This window comes from Phaethon aethereus (genome assembly GCF_964289735.1).
Source record: "Phaethon aethereus genome assembly, chromosome: 2".
Taxonomy (NCBI): domain Eukaryota; kingdom Metazoa; phylum Chordata; class Aves; order Phaethontiformes; family Phaethontidae; genus Phaethon; species Phaethon aethereus.
Genome location: NC_138582.1, coordinates 152,212,606 through 152,232,773, shown reverse-complemented (window position 1 = coordinate 152,232,773; position 20,168 = coordinate 152,212,606). Strand labels below are relative to the sequence as shown.

At 41.2% G+C, this 20,168-nt stretch overlaps 1 protein-coding gene across 1 annotated transcript in view; it reads right to left on the bottom strand.

The window, feature by feature from the left end:
* Positions 1-20,168, bottom strand: part of KIAA1217 — a gene marked incomplete at its 3' end in the record, with an annotated part of 184,658 nt that overhangs the window by 10,738 nt on the left and 153,752 nt on the right. Inside the window, exons 10-16 of the mRNA XM_082015340.1 lie at positions 17,358-17,533; positions 10,111-10,241; positions 9,753-9,900; positions 7,584-8,085; positions 6,682-6,862; positions 877-1,031; positions 111-257 (exon numbers count right to left, since the gene is read on the bottom strand). Coding sequence (XP_081871466.1) covers positions 111-257; positions 877-1,031; positions 6,682-6,862; positions 7,584-8,085; positions 9,753-9,900; positions 10,111-10,241; positions 17,358-17,533 — 1,440 coding nt within the window. The remainder of the gene's footprint in view (positions 1-110; positions 258-876; positions 1,032-6,681; positions 6,863-7,583; positions 8,086-9,752; positions 9,901-10,110; positions 10,242-17,357; positions 17,534-20,168) is intronic.

Here is a 20,168-nt window from a genome sequence, read left to right as displayed (position 1 = left end):
GGTGAGACCGGCAGACCTATTTTCCTTTGTGTTCTGAGCTAGAAATTATGCTGAGGCCCTAGAAGTGATATTGGGCACGGATGTTTTCACATGCAACATAAAAGGCATACCTGTAATTCTGCCATTATTTTATCTCCTTCCTCTTCCTCTTCATCTTTTGCAACTGATGCTACAGCATGCCCTGTGCTCCGAGATAATGCCTGATCCTCTTTAGGGGGTTTGGATTGTGCTATTTGCCCAGCATCTTCACTGCATTCCTACAGGGGGATGAGAAAGCACGGACAGACAATGTAGTTGAGCCCTCCTGATGCAAAGCAAACACAAAAAATTCAACACTACTGCAATCCCCCTGTTGCAAGGTCCCTCTTCCTTTTTAAGGAGACTGCTACTTCATCAATTTAAAAGCAACCAATATAGCTGATGTGATAGCATGTTCCTAACTTGGACTTCCCTTCACTTCCTTCAGGAAACAGAACAGACGGAGAAAGGAAGCCCAAACAAACTAATTATTTTCAACATTTCTGTAAAAACGCTCTCAAATCTGAGCTGATCTTCCTAATCTGTGTAAGGCACGCTTTTTTTTTATTTTTAATCTTCTTACCACTCTAAATGAAAGCAGACTGTAACTTGCCTTCTACATTGCTAGGAGATAAGAGCAGCAAGACTCCTGTAAACAGAACCGATCAAACCTTACTTTTTCATTTGGCCTAACAGTAGTGTCTCCTGGTGAGCAGTTTCAGTAGCTCTCCAGGATTTAGCTCTGTCACAACTTATTTTGTGGTTTATGGACTTGGTTCCCAGGTCCAAGCCTGGGAATATTTCTCTGTGCCAGCCACTCATCAACAGTCTAATTGCCTAGAGTCTGAATCATCAAACCTTGACAGCAGCAGCCTCTTTTCTGGCCGCATAGATGACATCTCCTGATCTCGTTGTGGTTAGTCCTGAACCTGGCAGGTAACTGCGCCGTGGAGGAGGAGGAGGTGGAGACTTGGTCAGTTTGTCATTATCCTGTTCTCCATCAGGAACTTCTTCTGCAAGTAAATAGAGCAGCACAAAGTGAGCATAGGTGAAAGAGAGAAAAAAGCATTTGCATCTCTGCCTCAATTGGAAAGGGAAAAAATATCTTAAAAGGTTCTGCTGCTGAATATATATGAATAGAAACACGTTTAGGATTCAAGTGGAAACGCCTTGAACAAAAGTAGGCAGTGCTGCACTTGCACAGAGAAACCATATCACTTCACTCAGAAATTTTCAGAAAAACTCTTGTCCCCCGTGTCACTGTGGCTGGGTTCTAGCCCTCGGTGTACAACTGTGACAGAACAGCACACTTCTGCAAATCAATCACTTGTAAAGAAGCATGTAACGTGCAGGTTAAGCTGGGTATCCTGTTACAGATAGTGCCCCTGTAACCTCCTTTGAAGGTGTGGCCACTCACGTGGCTACTAGCAAGACACTAAACCTGGAGGCTTCTTGTCATTCTCTGTAATTGCTTCAAAAACTGAAGCAACCAGTGCACATTTCTGTTCTGCCTGGGAGATGCTGCCATCAAGGTGCTAGGAGAGGAGCTGACAGGTTTTGTCCATCTTACAGTTGGACAAAACTAGCTACGTTCAGACAAAGGCTGAGAGGGAAAATGTGAACATTGCTCTGGAGATGCCACTTCTCCAGTTCAATGAGTCCTCTCATCCCTAAGCAGGGCAGGGGAGCACCACGGGCAACTGCACTTGCTTCTCTTCTAAGACCAGGAATGCACAAGTTGTTTGCCTTGGAATTATCATTTGTATATGATAAGAGGCCTATATGTATATTTTGCTAACCCACGAAGATTCAAATACCAAATTCAAAAGCTGAGAGAAGGTGGCCCTTGCTTTCTGAGGAGAGTCTTCCAAGAAAAAAACAGTTTCTCAAACTGGTATTTCTCCACCACAATGCCTCCCCACCCACCTGCCACCTCCTCTTCCCCACTGTCACTGGATGACATTTTTTCCAGCAGCAGCATGACATTGGTCACGACCTGTCCTTGTGTGTCACTGGCTAAGCATCATACATGGCAACAGCCACCAAGTTCACACTGCTGTTTACAATGTTTGTTTTCAAGAGTGAGAGAATGACCTTTCTGCAGCTCCTCAGCGTTATACAAACAGCTGGAATAAATATAGCTCAGAAAGATAAAACCTCCTGCTTTTGGGATTACCCAGCTGTTTAGGGCTAAGTATTCCCTCTGGGCAAGTTATTGCATAACTGCCCACTCCCAGGCTGTGGTCAGGCTCCTCCGATGCGCTGGCTGGCCCCTGGTGCTAGACGGAGCCCTTGACTGACCCGGCCTCATCTTTGTTCCCTTCTTAGCTCAAATGTTCTTTGAAACTGCTTAAGCCCAAAGAAATGCTCTGTTGTATTATCTCCCTCCCTGCTTATCTGGCACTCACTTGCAGGACTACAAGAGGAGCGAATTTCCAGATGCACGAGACCACTTCTTTGGTCAATACGTACCACTAAGTTTTTCATGACATCAGATGTACTGCTGCTGTAAAACCAAGTAATCCTCTAAGATGGTGTTTAGCAGACTATAATGTCTCCTTTTAATCCCTACTCCTTTTAATGGGTTCAACCTGTTACCCTCAAACTGGTAGCAGCTCTGACTGCAAGAACACTGAAGTTTTTCTCACACTTAATAAAAGCAAGACTGGATAAGAGACATGGAAGGCACAAAGATAGAATGATTCCTACCATCTCTTTCACATCTGTAAGACATTAATCCATGTCCATCTTCAAAATGGGAAATAAAAAGGAGAAACACATGTGAGAGAAACTGTCAGTGAGTGGCAGGTGCACAGGCTGTCCAAGGCTAATCCCCTCACACCTCTTAACTGGAGTCACTAAGGAAAGGTTGTGATGAGGTTTGCTCACAGTCAATGCAACACCACCAGGCAAGATGTAAAACTTTGAAGCTGGATTTCTATTTTCTTTACTAAACAATTTTATTTCCTCAATCTAAATGGGAAGGAAAAAAAACTGGAGGAATAAAATTGAGGAAAAGACCTCTAATACTTATTTTTTCTTATGGCTGAGTTCTTCTAGCGTATTTACTGAGGGAGGAGTAAATGGACAATTCACTCAGTCAGAGACTAACCATGATCAAAACTGCTACTTTACAGAACCTTTTTTGGTGCTTTTGTGAACAAAATGGGAGTTGTTCACCACCAGCCATTTCACTGGACTGAAGAATTCTTCAACAGGCACAGCCAGACTGGAATTAATTTTCCCCACTCTGCTTGTACCAAAAAAATCCAACATGTCATAAAACGATCTCAAAACAATAATGCCTGCCTTGAGGCAGCCTTTGTAGTCAAATAAGCAAACTGTCTTTAATGGAAGCTACTGATCACTCAGCACTTGCAAAAGTCAGGGCATTCTCACATGTGAAGGCACAAAGAGAGATGAAGGAGCCCAATTGCTAATGTACATGCCAGAGACATTCCCCATATTTTTCACTGAACAATCTTGATAACAAATATGAGTCAGAGTCAAGACATTAGACACAGAGTCATCTGCAGAATTGTGTAAAGTGTGTAATTTTACTTTGTTTTGTGCTTTGCAGGGAAAAAGAGTTTCTTAATTGGGTTCTGGTGGAGAATGGCTGAGACAACATATTCTGGCAATGTAATCTATCTGTCTTCTGCAGCAAAGACGACAGAGGACGACTCTGCTAATTTATGGCCAAAATGTCTTATGCACTATATTAGTAGGTAGGTGGTCTCTCTTTCCTTATGTTGCTCAGTTTTCTAGTCTACAGCAGACTGATACTGAAATTTTCATCTTGAATCATAGAAAAGTTGGGTGGCATGTGAGACATTTAATCAGAGACTAAGGAAAAGTTTTGCTGTTCCCTTAATTTATGTTACTATTACAGGATTCATTATGCACAACAGAAGGCAAATGTCTCAGTCTTATCAAATTTCTCCTTAAATCTGCTGGCTACACACTGTGCAAAACTGTATTCTAGAAGTGGATTAGTTAACTATGTGAGTTACAAAACTTCTCTGTTACTGTGTTCTGCACTTTTTAAGATGTCACAGCTCACTGCACCCATATGGTATTTATTTTCACTGACATTTTCTATTTATGCCACACATTATGCAAGATAATTGTGTTGATTGCCAGTAAGCTCACTGAACAGTGCCAGAATTCTAAAATTATTTTATGAGGTTCAACAGAATTTATTTTAAACATGTATGTTGTAAAACATCCAATTAGCCACAAATTGTCAGTGCTAAAGGTGCACCCGAAACAAAATGCTGGATCTTAAAACACTCTTCCCAAATTCTATATGAATTTGTGTACACAAGCACCACGGCATCGTTTTGCAACTATTTACAACCTTGGCATGCCAACACCTTGAGTGCAGTGTGCAGCTCTGGTCTCCATGGCTCCAGAAGGACACAGTGGAGTTAGAGAAGGGTAACTGAAATGAGCCTGGGAAGGGAGCAGCTGGACTAGATGGAGAAACCAGAAAGTCTGCAAGATTGCAATTTGAAGCCCAAGGCACAAGTTGAGACCTCCAGGATATGATCAAGGTTTATCCCCTGCCTTTGTGATTTTATAAAGTGAATGCAGAGCTGTTGTTTGTCAAACTGCAGAACATTAGAACTGTGGGAAACTCAGTGAACCTGGTGCAAAATCACTTTAAAACAGATGAAGGAAAGCTCCTTCACAGGATGGGGAGTGAGCTACTGAAGCTTGCTGCCACAATAGTGGGGAACTGGTATAGAGAAATTAGTGGATGAAAGGTCCATAATGAATACAAAAAAAAGGAGGAGGTTGGGATATTCCCTCTAATATTAACTGGAGGTGCTGGAGGAATGGTAGCAGACTGCAGAAGGTGGCCAGGTTCTGTGCTGCCCCAGACTGTATCTCCCATTGCCTCTGTCAGAGACAGGCTGCTGAGCTGGGTAGACTATTGCTTAAGGAGCTGGGTAGGAATTTTGCAGCTGACTCATGTTTGGCTAATGAGGTAAATCTGAGGTTTGGCTGAGGCATCTTCTTTGTTCCTTAAACTTTGAATAAATTCAGACATGGATTTGTATGTTAAATTGTAAAAGAAATAGGACTAGAAGGACACCCCATCATGCTGTTATCACAAAGTAGCTCTACCTATATAATTCTTGATCAGTGCTAGTCTAAGCTATTCTCTCCAGTGATGGAGATCTTACATCCTCTTCATTGCCTCATACAGCCTTCTTCAGTGTTTCACTTTCCCTATCATTATGAGGTTTTTCCCTAATACCTAACTTGGATCTTCCTGGTTGCAGTTGCCAACTTCTACAACTGTTCTACCCACACAAAGAAAGTTGGTCTTTTATTTTTTAAGCAGATTTTTATGTATTCAGAGATTGCTTTGTCCTTTCTCAGCCTTCACTTCCTCATGCTAAACAAAACCAATTTTTTCTTTTTTGCTTCCCAGAGATCATATTTTTTTAGAGCTCTGGTCATTATCAGCACTGTCCTCTTGACTCCCTCCTATTTGTTCAGTCTTCCTTGAAGTCCAAAACATTGAGTTTGGCAATTTCTATGTAAAAGCTCACCACTGCTGAGCAAATTCATGTGTCTTGTAGATGTTTCTGCTCATCTCATTATGATGTTTGCCTTTTTTTGCTACAGGGTCACAGTCTGACTCATGTTCAGCTTGAAACTCAGTATATCTATATCATAGCTGTGGACGGCCAGAATGCTTCCTGTGAAAGCCACTCTCATTTATTCCTATGTATCCATCCACTCCCCAAGACAACTCAGTTATGTAGCATCACGGGTAATTTTCAGACCTCTCAGGGACTCATCCAAAACATTGGTTGTAATTGTAATTTAAGATTATGAAGTTAGCAATAGCAAAAGATCAAATAGGTTTTCCATTTAACATAGGCTAAAGGATTTCTTTAAGCAGGTCTTGTATCATGTACAGAGTTTGTGCCTGAGCAGCCTTTCAGAAAGAAACATAGTATTGCTTGAAGACCTGAAATGGCAGAGAATCCCATATGTTCATAATTAGACTTCAGTGATTAGTTACTCTACATGTTAAAATTTGACAGCTAATTTTTAATAAGGCTTTTTCTAGCTTTAGCTTCCAATTTCTGGAACTTGTTGGAACATATTCTGCTAAGTTCAAAGGCCTCCTTACCCTCAGAAACCTCAGGTATGTCTTGATCTTCTTTTGGTAACAAATACATCTACAAAAAGAGCTTTTTAGGTTTCTGATTGTAAGGTTATTTGTGCTCACACTCTCTGTGGTTCTTTCCAGAGCTCTCTATAATGCTAAACTTTTAAGTGCAAAACTGAACTCAGTATACTAGATATAGATATAGTATAGTATACAGATACTCTCAGCTCTGTCAAAAGCAAGGTGTACTCTTACTCTCCTGCTCATAAGGAGTCCTTATCTATAGAGGACAAACTCACTCTCTCAGGTGCAGTACAGGGAAACTTGTGTTCAGCTAGTTACTCACACTGGCATCTGCAAAATCACTGCATCCTGTCCACAGGACCTGCATTATTCCTCAAGGACATACTCACAGGTATGATCAAGAACACAGAAATCTGTAAACAGAAACCATTCTAGAAAGTAGGAAAAATAACCTCTCTTTTCACAATATGCAATTCTTTAGCACCATTTACTCTAGCAAACCTTACCTGAGACTTCTAGCTTTTCCACTGCATCCCCTTTAGGCAGGACTGCTGGCTGGGGAGGCATCTCCAGGTTAGGAATTGACTTCATTATATTGGCCTGAGCCTCTTCCAAGAGCTTTTCAAATTCCTTTCCACTATAGTGATCGAGGTTTTGTCTTTTCTCTTCCCATTTCTTTTCCGCTTTCTAGACCAAAACAGTAAAGCACCTATTTATTGCTCTGATTTCTGTTATGATCACTTCTTTAAAAAAAATCCATGTGTAAACATTATAGGTCAACATGGATAGATTCGGTTCTAGTCAGCAACTAGAGGAAATATATTAACACTAATTGTACGCTGGTTCTGACTTCCATTGTGCTAGATATGTCACAAACACATGACAGACTGACAGTGGCCACTGCTCACTAAAGGAACAAAGGCAAAATTTAAATCTGGGTCACTGCCTTACTACATCACACTGGTGATTAAAGTGCATGCCTGTAATAAGACATGAGAGTTCACTTGTGGGTTTTTTCAGCACCTCTGTGTGAAATCTCTGGAACTTCACAGTCTTTCACTTTTACCTCTCCATAATGAGGGATACGGGGATTTAAAGAGTGAATGAAATCCACTAATGCAAGTGTTGCCAGAGAATCATATGTTATTGTTCAAAAATAAGGTATTTCAAAAAAGACTTTTTTTTTAATATATAAAGGTTCCTTAAACACAGTTACTCATTTTGATTACACTTTATTATCCTATTGCATTTAAAATCAGAGGGTATCTTCAGAAGTGCACCATGTAGTTAGGCATTAAGCATATAAACCCCCAGAATGCATCTGAAAAATCCCACCTGCAGTCTCAGGAGTGAGACTGGGAGCTCAGACCCAAAGAGAGGACAACTGGTTGAGTAGAATACACCGTACCTCAATTGATACAGCTCGGTTTCTGGTACTTGCACTGTGAATTTCCTCAATGAAAAGACTTTGCATGGTGGTGCCATTGACAGAGACCTGTGGTGCTGGTGTGGCTTGTGTGGGCTGGGATCCTGTTGCAGGCTCTTGCAGGGAGGCTGGTGGGGTGGCTGAGAGGTGGCCGCCCACCGGCACACCTTCGCTGTGGCTGGCTGCAGTGGGTGAACCCTGGGCATGGTTGACCAGGGCTGATGAGTGCTGAGATTGATGGATGACAACAGGCGAGCTCTGCACATGATGGACTGTCATTGTTGAGAAGGGGACAACTTCTGACTTGACTGATGACACCTGGGACTCTGACGTGATTGCTGTGAGGTTTTGCTGGGCATGTCCCTGGGAATGCTTGAGTTCCTCCTGGTTTTTCAGAGCGTCAGCTGCAGTGGACTTTTCCATAGCAGAGTATTGCACGGCTTGCGTTGGATCCACACCCCTCAGCAGTCCTTCTGTAACATGTCTGCCCAGCCAAATTGAACACAACAGCGTGGCACATGGTTAGCATACAGGCGAGTCATGAGCAATACTTAGCAATAAACATTTGCAAGGGAAAAACACCTATATCAAAAACATCAAAATGGTGGTTTTTGTTTCCTGATGCTCTCAGCTGTGTGATTTTATAGCTTTCTCTCAGAGTCAGGGTCTCAGAGTTTTAGAGAGGCCACTCTAGTTAGGATGTTTTTGCCTTTTGAAATGTTTACAAACCTTCATGGATGTACTGGCACTTTTTGACCAAACCATGTGTTACAGTGGGTTGATTTCAGAGGGAGAATGGAAATCAGTTGACTTAAGTTTTATACACTGTATCTAGCTAAACAAGATGTTCCTGGACTACTAGCACAGAAAGTAGTAGTTACATAGAATGTGAGGTAGCACTTTGGCAAATTGCCAAAACGAAGCTTTCAAATGATACATCACAAGATATTGTTTGTCAAGAGTTTGGAGCAGAATGAGCTGAGGACATAGGGAGTCAACTACTTCTGGCAGCTAGCTGTGAAATGGCTGAGTTTTGGGGTATAGCTAGCCATCAAATGCTATCAATTTTTCCATTAATGAAACAGACTTTATGAGGTTTAATACATAATTTCATTGAAAAAAGTTACTTTTGGTAAAACTTTGGCACCTGTAGCTTACTGGGGTTTTTTCCCAAACAGGGTGAGACAGAGAATAACTGTAGTCATTTTTAAGAAAAGGAAATTAATATGAAAGGATATAGATCTTTATCTACATGGAAAAATAAGTGACAGCTCTTAGAAGACTTGTTATATAAACCATTTTATCCATCTGCCCATACTGGCAAATCCATTTTACATATGCTCCAGGATATATGGAAACAATGTCAACCCTACATTCCTTAGAATAATGGTAGCCACAATAGGCTTATGACTTACATTTTCTTGTCATTGAAGTAAAATTGAGACCACCACTGACAGTTTGGCCTGATTCACTGGTTTTGAGTAGGAATTAAATCCAATGTCTATTGCCTCATATAAATCAGCAGTCCTTTGCTGCCCATATATTCTGACAAACATAGCTAAACACTGGCACTTAGTGGACACAAATTTTATCTAATATTTAAACTTTCTCTAGCATACTTTCCTGGCAAAGAAACGAATAAAGAATTTGCATGAGTTCACAAACATACTGAAAAGTATTTCTATATTCCAGAAGGTTTAGGCTATCTTTATCCACTTACAATCGTTTCCTGTTTTATTTCTTACTGTTACATTTCTGGGGATGTACATCTCAGTGTCAGAGAGTATTTCTATTAGCTTATATTGCTGTAAATGCCTACAGTTAAGTAGCTCAGATACAGGACTGATGCCAGTCTGTAAGCTTTCTCATCCAGGTACTTCCCAAATTTGGAAGTGTTGAGTTCAGAGGGAGCTAGTTTCAATCACAAGATCTCGATGACTGGAGCTGGTGGTCAGAACAGAACCACTGCACAGAGTATAGGAAAGGCTAATTTGATCTCCCTTGAGAGGGCTCTAGTAAGAATTTATAAAATACTGCAAGCAAGTTGCATTTCTCAAAATTGCCTAGGTAGAGGGGGGGGACCCAAACCCAACAGCTGTTCCATCCCTGCTGGAGGAAAATCTCTAGTTTTGAAGAAAAAAAAAAAATCACCTCCTGAGCATGGTAAGGATATCGGTCATGCTGCGCACACGTTTCAGCAAACTGTCTAGCTTGTGTGGTTCTTCCTTTAGGAACCTCACAGCTTCTACCTCAATCCGGAGGATCGCACGCATTTTATTCTGCAATGTCGGGAACTCTCCTGCAAAGACAACACCTGTGAAGCTCAAGAGGAAATGGTAAAAGCCCTGGGGAGAAACATGATGGAGTGAATGTTAAATAGCTGAGTGTCTACCTCTCTCCAGGAGCCATGCAACAAGCTGCTTAATCCCAACTTTAAATCTTTTTGGAAGTGAAAGTTAACCCCCCCACTGTGGTTAAAAGAGAGTAACCAAAAGTGAAAAGTACATACCTTTCAGGGTGGCAACAGCTTCTCCCACTTGACGCAAAAGAAAGGCTCCATCTTCAACATCTTTCAGTGTAACTGTCTTGCTGGAAGCAGTGGAGTCCCTCTTCAAGTCTTCAACAAATGCCTCCAGCTCACTGGCAAAACAAAGTTAAGTAAGTGTACATAGAATGTAAGCAGGACTTTCATACTACAATCAAATATATGTAAATGAATGGACTAAACTAAACCAGAAACCTCAACTGTGGAATCTTTAAATCTGCCACCACAGGATGAAAAAACAGCAGGGTACCATGAGGGGAGGTGAGAATGCTGCCACCTCAGGGCAGCTGCGCTACAAAGGGCAGGTGGGGTGGTGAAACACATCTAACAGCCAGCCCTCCGGGGATGCAAATCCTAGACGGGTACAGACACACCGTACCACTACATCCATACTGGTTTGCACCTTGCATTTTCTCATTGCTGATGACATGCAAAGGAATGCCCAACAGTGAAGTAACAACCCAAAAACCTGCACCAATGGATCCTTGATGCAAACCCCTGTTTATCTGCCGGGTCCTGCTAGACAGGATACAGGATCCTGTTTCTACTGACAGCCAGACTGAAACAGTAAGTGTGCATTGTGTGCAGCTCTTTCTCAGCATTTGGATTCCAGAATGAATCACTTCAGATGTTTATTCCAACCAGTGCTGTCCCGTATCTCCTCCCACTCCATCTCATGCTTCCTCATCACCTTTCCCAATATTTTTTTCCAGTGCTTGCATACTTCACGTAAACTTTCACAATCCTTCAGACACATAAACTTCATTTTTGTTTTGGGGGGAAGCCACTTTTTTCCATTTAAGGTTGAGACCACATTGCTTTAGTTGGAGTTTCCACACAGAAGCATACATATTTCTCAAAAAAACCTGAAATGCGTTATGTGCAACTATACAAACACCCATGCAAATACCTTAAAAGGATCATCTCTTGAATATTTATTCTAAGAGAAATCTGTCTATATTAAGATACCAAATTTACTAACAGGAATATTCTGAGAAGCAGTTTAATTGCATGGTAGAAAACAATGCAAAGCAAACTGTGAACTGACAAATCGGCTACTCATTTTAACCTAATTTTGGGCCTCATTTCTTAGATCCACTCAGTTTGTTAGCAGTTTTGCAACTGCTGTAAGAGAACCAAGATACGGGCTGATTGCCTGAAAAGGGGTAGGGGAAGGCTGCCTTCTGCACCAACCACAGGTCTTGCATTTCCACACATTTACCTTGTGCCAGCACTGCCATGCAAATCCAGCAGAAAATTACTTATTTTCAGCCAGGTCACCTCCTAGATCCATCTCTGTGGATAGGTGACATAAGGAGCAAGACAGAGGAGTAGGTGGCCAGTATAGGGATAAAAAGGAGAAAATCCCTTGAAGAACCATTCTGCATTTAGGTCAATTTAAAGTGGAAGCACAGACACACAGAACAATAAATAGCAATACAGTAGTACTTCTGATACACAGAGAAACAGAAATAGTATCAGGATCTGAACACCAAGTGCACACAGCAAAGAGTGCACTTCAATCCAAAGACTAAGAACTTTAGAAACTATAAAACAATTTTGAATTAAGAATCGTACGTTGCTTCTAAACAGATCACAAACAAGTGGAGGTAAATGAACCTGTTCCCATTTTAACATCACTTCTCCCAAAGACTCTGCCTTGAGAAAGACTGGGGGAGTCACGATTTCCACGCACAAGCATACTTGCAGGAAACAATCCCAGGGACCACACGATGGCAGCAAGGGAACGTTTCTCAGGATATTTTTCCAGTGGAAGAGGCCCCGGTAATGCAGGTATCTGCTGTCTCTGTGTCTGCCTTTGCAATAAAGGGCACAGATACAGTCTAGGAAGGAGCTGGGAAAAGAATTCAGCTTTCTGGCACTCACTACAATACAAAGGCTCCTGCCCTCCAGAACGGTGCTCTACAGCCATGCATCCTCCCTACACTTAGTGCCCTGATATGGGCACTCAGGCAACAAAAAAGATAAGGGCAGAAGCTTAAATTTGTTCATGAGTGGAAAGAAGAGAAAGGAAAAACACAGAACAATGTTACAATGTTTTGGTAGGTTTATGATTGTTGGAAATGTAGCGATAAAGGAAAGACTTCCAAGTAGCAGAGAGTGGCTTGCTTTCTTCTTTGTTCTTTGAGCAGAAATGGAACGGTCATCATAAACCCCTTTGATTCCACACAGTGATACTATCAAACAAGACAACTGATCCTGAAATTACTCAAAGGGTACCCTATTACACTGCCTCATGTTGCTAACTACAAGGGAAAAGAAACTTCAGTCCTCCAGAGACAAAGGTTGAAACAGATCCAGTGGTCTCCAGAAGTTCTTTTCTGTAACTGGGGAAAAAACTTGGCTTTATAGATTGGACTGAGCAAACACAACTAAAAAGACACTCATCTTAATGCAGTTTCAGAAGGCTAATACAGGATAAATTATTTTTCTGCATCTGTGTTTTACACAGGGGAGCCGAGGTAACCTCTTAGGCTGAGATCTTTCTTTAGGCAAAAAAGCATCAGGGGATCTGTCTCAGATTGCAGTATCAGTAGAACAGGTTACAAAATAAACTGACAAAATTAATAGTAACAAATCACCCAGGCAATATGGTATTTACCCTCGAGTTCAATAGCAGCTCGAGGGTGAAACAGTTGAATTATCAATGTTAAGTGTCTAACTTCTTGATTATAATTGCTTTGGCACCAGAGTAGTGGAAAGTGTCATAGATGATACAAACACATTTTTTGAAAGAGGATGGGGCTATCCAGGGAACTGTACTCTGGTGAGACTGACACCCAGACTGGTGTGATTGATCGATAGATACCAAAATAAAGAATAAGCAATGAAGAATTAGTGGACCAATGGATAAATATGCTCACATGTGTTATGCAACAACCTCCTAAAACCCTAAGTTTTTATACACAGTAATGAACTTCGAACTAATACCATCCCTTGTGAGTGAGATGTTGGATTTGTAATGGAAAGCTCATGTAGAACATGAGGACAGTGGGACCACCACCATGCCACTGCATGAAGTCATGGCACGCCTATGTCAGATACAGCCATTGCAGGGCCCTCCTCTCTCCCCATTCCCATCTCACACATGTACAGCTGAGTTAGAAAGGGCATGTAGAAAGGCAACAAGGATGACAAAACGTATAGAATGGCTCCTACAAGAAGAGTAAGTAAGCAGACCAGGACTTTTCAGGCTGGAAAAGGCATGATCAGCAAATGGAGTGGGGGAGCATCTGTAACATCACGACTAGCATAGAGAGGGTGAATATTCTGCCATGCATAATTTAAGAGTTTGGGGATTGACTGACAGATGAAAGATTCAAAAACAAACAGAAAGAGGTTCTTTCTACCCTAAAAAGAATTACTCTATAGAATGCATTGCGGCTAGATGCTGTACACAATCAAGTGTACACAGACTTAAAAAAATGCCTAAGTTAACGAAAAGTAAACAATCCATGCAGAGTGTCGTGGTTTAGCCCCAGCCAGCAATGAAGCACCATACAGCTGCTCACTCACTCCCCCTGCACAGTGGGACAGGGGAGGGAATCAGGAAAAACTTGTGGGTTGAGATAAAAACAGTTTAATAGGGCAGCAAGAGAGGAGGAAAAAACAATGGTAACAACAATAATAATACCGACAAAGGAATGTACAAGAACAAGTGATGCCCAACACAGCAATTGCTCACCACTCAGTGATTGATAGCCCGTCCCCGAGCAGCAATACCCATCCCCAGCAAACTCCAGTTTATCTGCTGGGCGTGATGTTATATGCTAGGGAGTATCTCTTTGGCCAGTCCGGGTCAGCTGTCCCAGCTGTCCCCCTTCCCAGTTTTTTGGGCACCTCCTCACTGGCACAGCATGAGAATCTGAAAAGTCCTTGACTTTAGCCACAACTAAAACTTCAGTGTGTTATCAACATTATTCTCATACCAACTCCAAAGCACAGCACTATACCAGCTATCGGGAAGAAAAACCAACTTCATTCCAATTGAAACCAGGACACAGAGCTTTTGCATATGAAGATACCATCTCTGACTTGGAAAATCCCTGAGCTATAAGTAAGCCATTAAAAGTGAGAGATGCACTCTGAGCATTTTGCCATGTTCTTATATCCTTTCCAAAGTATCAGCTACCAGTGGCTCTCCAAGACTGCTAGGTGGAGTTTTGTTTTTACTGAGCACAGTTATTCTCCTTAAAAAGTCTGATACTCTTCATTATTTTCTGATAATGTTGGCATTATCATTGTTGTTTCCTTCTTTCTTTCTGTCCTATTAAACCGTGTTTATCTCAACCCACGAGGTTTTTTTCCCAATTCTCTCCCCCGTCCCACTGGGGGAGGGGGAGTGAGTGACCGGCTGCGTGGTGCTTAGTTGCTGGCTGGGGCTAAACCATGACAGTCCTTTTTGGCACCCAACAAAGGAATGTACAAGAACAAGTGATGCCCAATACAGCAATTGTTCACCACCCAGTGATCGACAGCCCATCCCCGAGCAGCGATTTCCGCCCCCCGGCCAACTCCAGTTTATGTACTGGGCATGACGTCGTATGGTAGGGAATATCTCTTTGGCCAGTCTGGGTCAGCTGTCCCGGCTGTGTCCCCTCCCAGCTCCCCGTGCACCCCCAGCCTGCTCGCTGGCAGGCCAGCACAAGAAGCTGGACTGTCCTTGACTGCTCAGCAACAACCCAAAACATGAGCACATTATCAACAGTTTCTCATCCCAAATCCAAAACACAGTCTCACGCTAGCTTCTGTGAAGAAAACCAGCTCTATCCTGGCTGAAACCAGGACAAGTAGTCATACCTGTAACGTTCCTCACAACATAAATACTTCATTAGTCAATGTGTCATATCATCATAATTTGTCCTTGGTCTGGTAAATTTTAAGGCTAGTTCCTACAACCCCAAAAGTGTCCTATATGACATCTCTAATGTTGAATCAAAAGACTAGATAGAAAAAAACCTACCCAGTTAATTCTGAGTATGTATTTCACTGTTACAAGTGTGAATAAACACTACATTTAACAGTGTTGCTTAGATTTCATTAGGTATCTCTGAACTGTAGTCCTGCTACAGCTGTGACACACATGGGCACACTTCTGTAGGCACCATCATGAATAGCTGCTCAGCTGAAAACTTGCTCTGAAATGTACACCAACATTTCTGCTGTTTACAACATGAACCCACCAATATTTTTATTTTTTTATTTCCCAGTGATAATCTTCAAAATTGCAGAAAGGAGAGCTTTTTAAGATGAGATTTACCACTTCAGAGTAATAAATACACTTTCTCAAGTATTGCAGAAATCCTTAAGCTCCCCTGTCTCACATGAAGCCAGTCTACTGATTTAGTCCTGTGATTTACCAAAGGTCAAGAGGGCAACAGTTGAAAGACTAAGAAATGGCAGGGTTTTTGCCCTGTTGCTTTGTATTTGTTTATATATCTGAACTGGGATCAGCTTAATTGAAATTGCCTATATAGAATGTTAACCTTTTTCTGAATACTGCCCGTGGCATTTGATATGTAATTTTGTGATGTATGCTCTTCATTATTAAGAGCCATCAGCTGTTGAACTGAAAGCATTGTTGTCAGATGTGCTTTTTCTTTTGGGCTCTGATCCTGCAAACGTGCAATTACACAACAAAGAAATCTCATTGGACACAATTGATAAAAATAATTGTTTGTGGTTTAATGTTTGTTTCTAGCCTGTCTCTAAAAGGGTTGAACTAACATTTACAGCCTATGAATGATCAAAGAAAGACACTGTCTTGTAATTTTAAGAAATGAAGTAGCACAGAAGTAGCAGAAACTCTGTGAACAGAAAAAAATCCAAACACTGATAAAAGAGACATATTGCAATCAAAGTTGTATCCTAAATGACCAGCTGTAACAATTAATGCCATTTGCACTTGACCTCACTCAGTATCCATTTTGTGAGGCAATGCGATAAACAGCCACCACACAAATTGTTCTTTCCACAGAGAACAAACAATCTAGAAACTAGGCAATGAGGTACACAGGAATAAAGTGATGAACAGGAAGGTGATTACTTATGACTACAACACAATGCTATTTAAGACTACAAACCAGCTGAGAGGGTTATATATACCAGCATGGACTATTACTACACGTTAAACTTTTCTTCACAGAAAAAAATACACTCCCTTAGTAACATTCTCCTTTGTAGCTGCACCATTTTTATTGCAAATCGTATTCATGTGACAACACATTAATCAACAGGAAAGATTTATTCTCCTTAGCTGTCAATAACTGTACTCCTATGGCTCTTCAATCATCATTTCCAATGATAAGATGACTATAAAATTTCGCCCTATTATGGAACAATTCTTCAGGTGTGAACTAAATGAGAAATACAGTTACATAGCATCTTACAAATGTGAGTGTTAGAACTAGTTAAATTGTTTATTGATTTCAGCTTCATCTTGTCTCCTGCTGACTCTGAACATGGGCTAAAACAAACAACTGGATCCCACCAGTCTTGGTAGGCCAAAGGTTTTTGGAAAAAAAAAAAATCTTACAAAGAACCTTTACACAACAACAACAAAAAAAGGGAAGTATTTTTATCTGCAGTTAAGTGTATGGAAATGCCAGTGGGTAAATTTTAGATGGAGACTGGCATTGCTGACTGTAATTAAACTTCAACCTTCATTTATGAGCTTCCTCTACCTCTTCCATGCAATAGCTGATGCACTTACTATTGAAATCTGACTTTCATACTTAAAGCCAAACTCATTACCTTCCTTTGCATCCATTTATTCTTGAGGAAATTCCTCCCTTCCTCCCTCAAGTGTAATACATAAAGCTGAAGGTGAGAGCTAGGGTAGAGGGAGGCTTTCAGAACATGGAGGTGGTCATGGTTCTTACAGTCATCTGTACCTTTACAGAGGACTTCTGAAGCGGTTGAAACTCTTTATACCTGGGTACTCACCCAGTGGGCTGTGCTTAGAAGGACTGCCAGTCAGGATCAGTGATTTGTCAACACAGGCACAGTTTTACAGTCAATATGACTGCAAGGAAACACAGCTAAAACAGCATATGCAGGTGCAGTTTCACTAAAGATTTACTAGTTTTAAGTTTAAAGTTTTAGTAAACTAAAGTTTTCACTAAAGATACTACTTTATGGAAGAAAAAGCCAGGCAAAAGCAACGAATTCTAAGAGGTTTCTCAACCCACCATAACTTCTTTACAATCTTTTCTTCCTCGTTGAGGTATTTCTGCCTTTCTTGTTCCACCAGGTTGCGCTGTCGCTGCACAGGATCTTCAAGCCTCTTCACTGTTTCAATCATTTTGCCACTGATTTCCAGCTCTGCTTTCTTCATCATTGCCCTCAGCATCTCCTGGTTCTGCAGCTGTTGCACAAAAGAAATCAACTTCAATTTTTCCTGCTTGACTGACATCCCTGGCAACAGAATGCACTGCAGAGCTCAGAAATAGGTTGGGATAAACAGCCCTACAGCATGAGAGAGTTTTCACCTTCTTCTTTCCCTCTTTAACTTTACCTATAAACATTATTCCATGCGGAAGTGTTGGAGGTGAGAAAAGCCTAAATCTGATTATCTTCTAATGTGTGTATCTAACTTCCCAAAAGATGTTTGGATCAGTACACCACCTTCAGTGCGTAACTTCTGCAAGGATTGTGGACCCTCTATTCTGCGCAGTCCCATATGAATCAAGAATTAATCATGCCTCACAAGAATGCCGGAAGCTTGACTTCCACTTTGCGCTTAGCTTGTAAGCTTATGCATGGCACTGCCCATACATGCCTGGTGGATAATCCTAGACATTAATGACACGGCTGGAACGCACTGCTGCTCTCAGAATGGAATTTTTCAGTCTCTCAAGTGTCAGAGGAAAGACTGTGCCATACAGTGCAATTTGGTATAGATATACAGCTCATCTGCAATACATAAAAACTCCCTTAGCCACCAAAAAGACCCCCTTTATAATACAGTAATTTTCTGAGAACTGTAAAAGCCACACCTTTCTTGTCTTAGCCTTATGTTAAGTATCTAAAGCATTAATTTTCTTCCTGATATTAAGTTTGCAGAGCAAAACACAGCTAAGAAAACAAACTGGACTGTACTCTTCTGTGAGTAGCCCTAGAGCAGCCATGCCCCACACCCACAAAACCAAATCTGTTTGTCTCTTATGCAAATCACAAGATTCAAAGTGATAAACAGGGCTCCATCTAGTCGCAGCTTTAGGATATAGGCAACATGAACACAACTCTGCTAGCCCAGCAGCCTTCTCATACTGTAAGATTTTAAAATCTTAACACCTGTGTCAACTGGGAGATGAAATTCCAGTTTTAAAACCAGCAACTAAACAGTTCTTCTAAAGACATCCTTGATGTCTCCTAAACATATAGGCTTTACTGCCAAACCACATTTAACATATAAAGTAAAACCACTACCTAATAGGAAAAATCACAAAAACGGGTTACCTACAAGAGAGTATAATGTATAATGCAACAAAACTTCTTTTTAAATTAATTTAAGAGAACTCACAGAAATCAGAGAAAAAAAAGCCTTTGCCCAGGTCATTCTTTCCAATCAGTATGGGAATTAGAGGAATAAACTCAACTGTCTCCTCCCAACTCTTCAGCCTTTGTGCCTGACTCTGCCTTCTCCAGCGACACAACTGAGATGAGAGGGAGGGTAACACTTCTTTGAAAGTGTGTGGTGGGGTCTGAGCTGTGACAAGCAGGAGGTGTTAGCTCAAAACTCAGCTGAAGATAAGTGTTAGCTGTTAGGGAAAAAAATGAAGCTGGAAAACATTTGAAACAGCACAAAGTTATAAACATTGTCAGTTGCTTTACACCAGACTGGATTCTTTTGAAGATAGTGCATATGTCTGTTTTTCTCCACTATGGGATTAACATTTGGGTTTGATAAATTAAAACCTCTTACAGTGATGTCAGACAGCTATCTGAGACACACATCTCTTACATTGTGCCATATTTTCAAGAAGGAAAACAAATGAATGAATAAATGAGTGAATGAGCATGTAATGCTTCAGTTACACAGTTTGTTCACAGCTCTTTAAATGTGGGGAAATTTCACACAGGGAAGTGACTTGGGAAATGTGAAACAACTGATCTGAGCTCAGTGAGAAGGTCAGTAACGGAGTCAGACTTAAATCTCAGATGTCCAGAATTTAAGTCATCTATGTTCCTCATGTGGTAACACCAACTGCCAGTAATACTGAGTATGTGTGTGGTGGGGGAGATTATGCAATGGCAGATACACTTTTTTTCCTATTATGGGGATATATAGGGGATCTATATTTATTGTAGTGACACCTACAACTAAGGTGCTTGTCACTTCCATTTATGCAGTGCTTGAACAGTATTAGAAAGTTTCACTCATAAAAGTTCATCCATTTCTGATAACAAGATTAGGGAATAAAAATATAACTCTGCAATATTTCAAGAAGCTTGTATGTTGAGGACTCCCAAGCCTCAATGTTTAGACTGAGCTCTTGAAGTCTGGGAAATGACTCATCTTGGTATCAAAGAGATGTTTTTGCCATTCCTATGAAAATTCATGCAACACTTGGCTAGTTCTGGAAAACATGGTTTTGTTCATGCTTGGGGAACAGGGACAGAAGATGAGAAGGGAGATGTACAGGTGGGTGCAGAGAGAGAATAGATGGAACCAGGGGAGAGGTGTAATTGTGGATTTAAGCAGGGCAGAATCACCAGGCAAAGGACCACATGAGGCAGGGCGAGCAGGAGCAGAGGGGAAGAGCTGTGGGTGAGGAAAAGGAGGCAGTCTCTGGCCACTACAGCACATTTGCCTCCATGTTCTGGAACCAAATTTGATTCTTACCTTTCGTCTGCCACCTCTGCCAGTTACTCTACCAAGTAGAAGAATTTTATTGATTTGCCAGAGTTATGCTGGTTCCACAAGTGGAACTTTTTCTACTTTAAGTTTGCTTGAAAACAAGCCAAATAAACAATCTTAGACATTCACACTTGAAAAG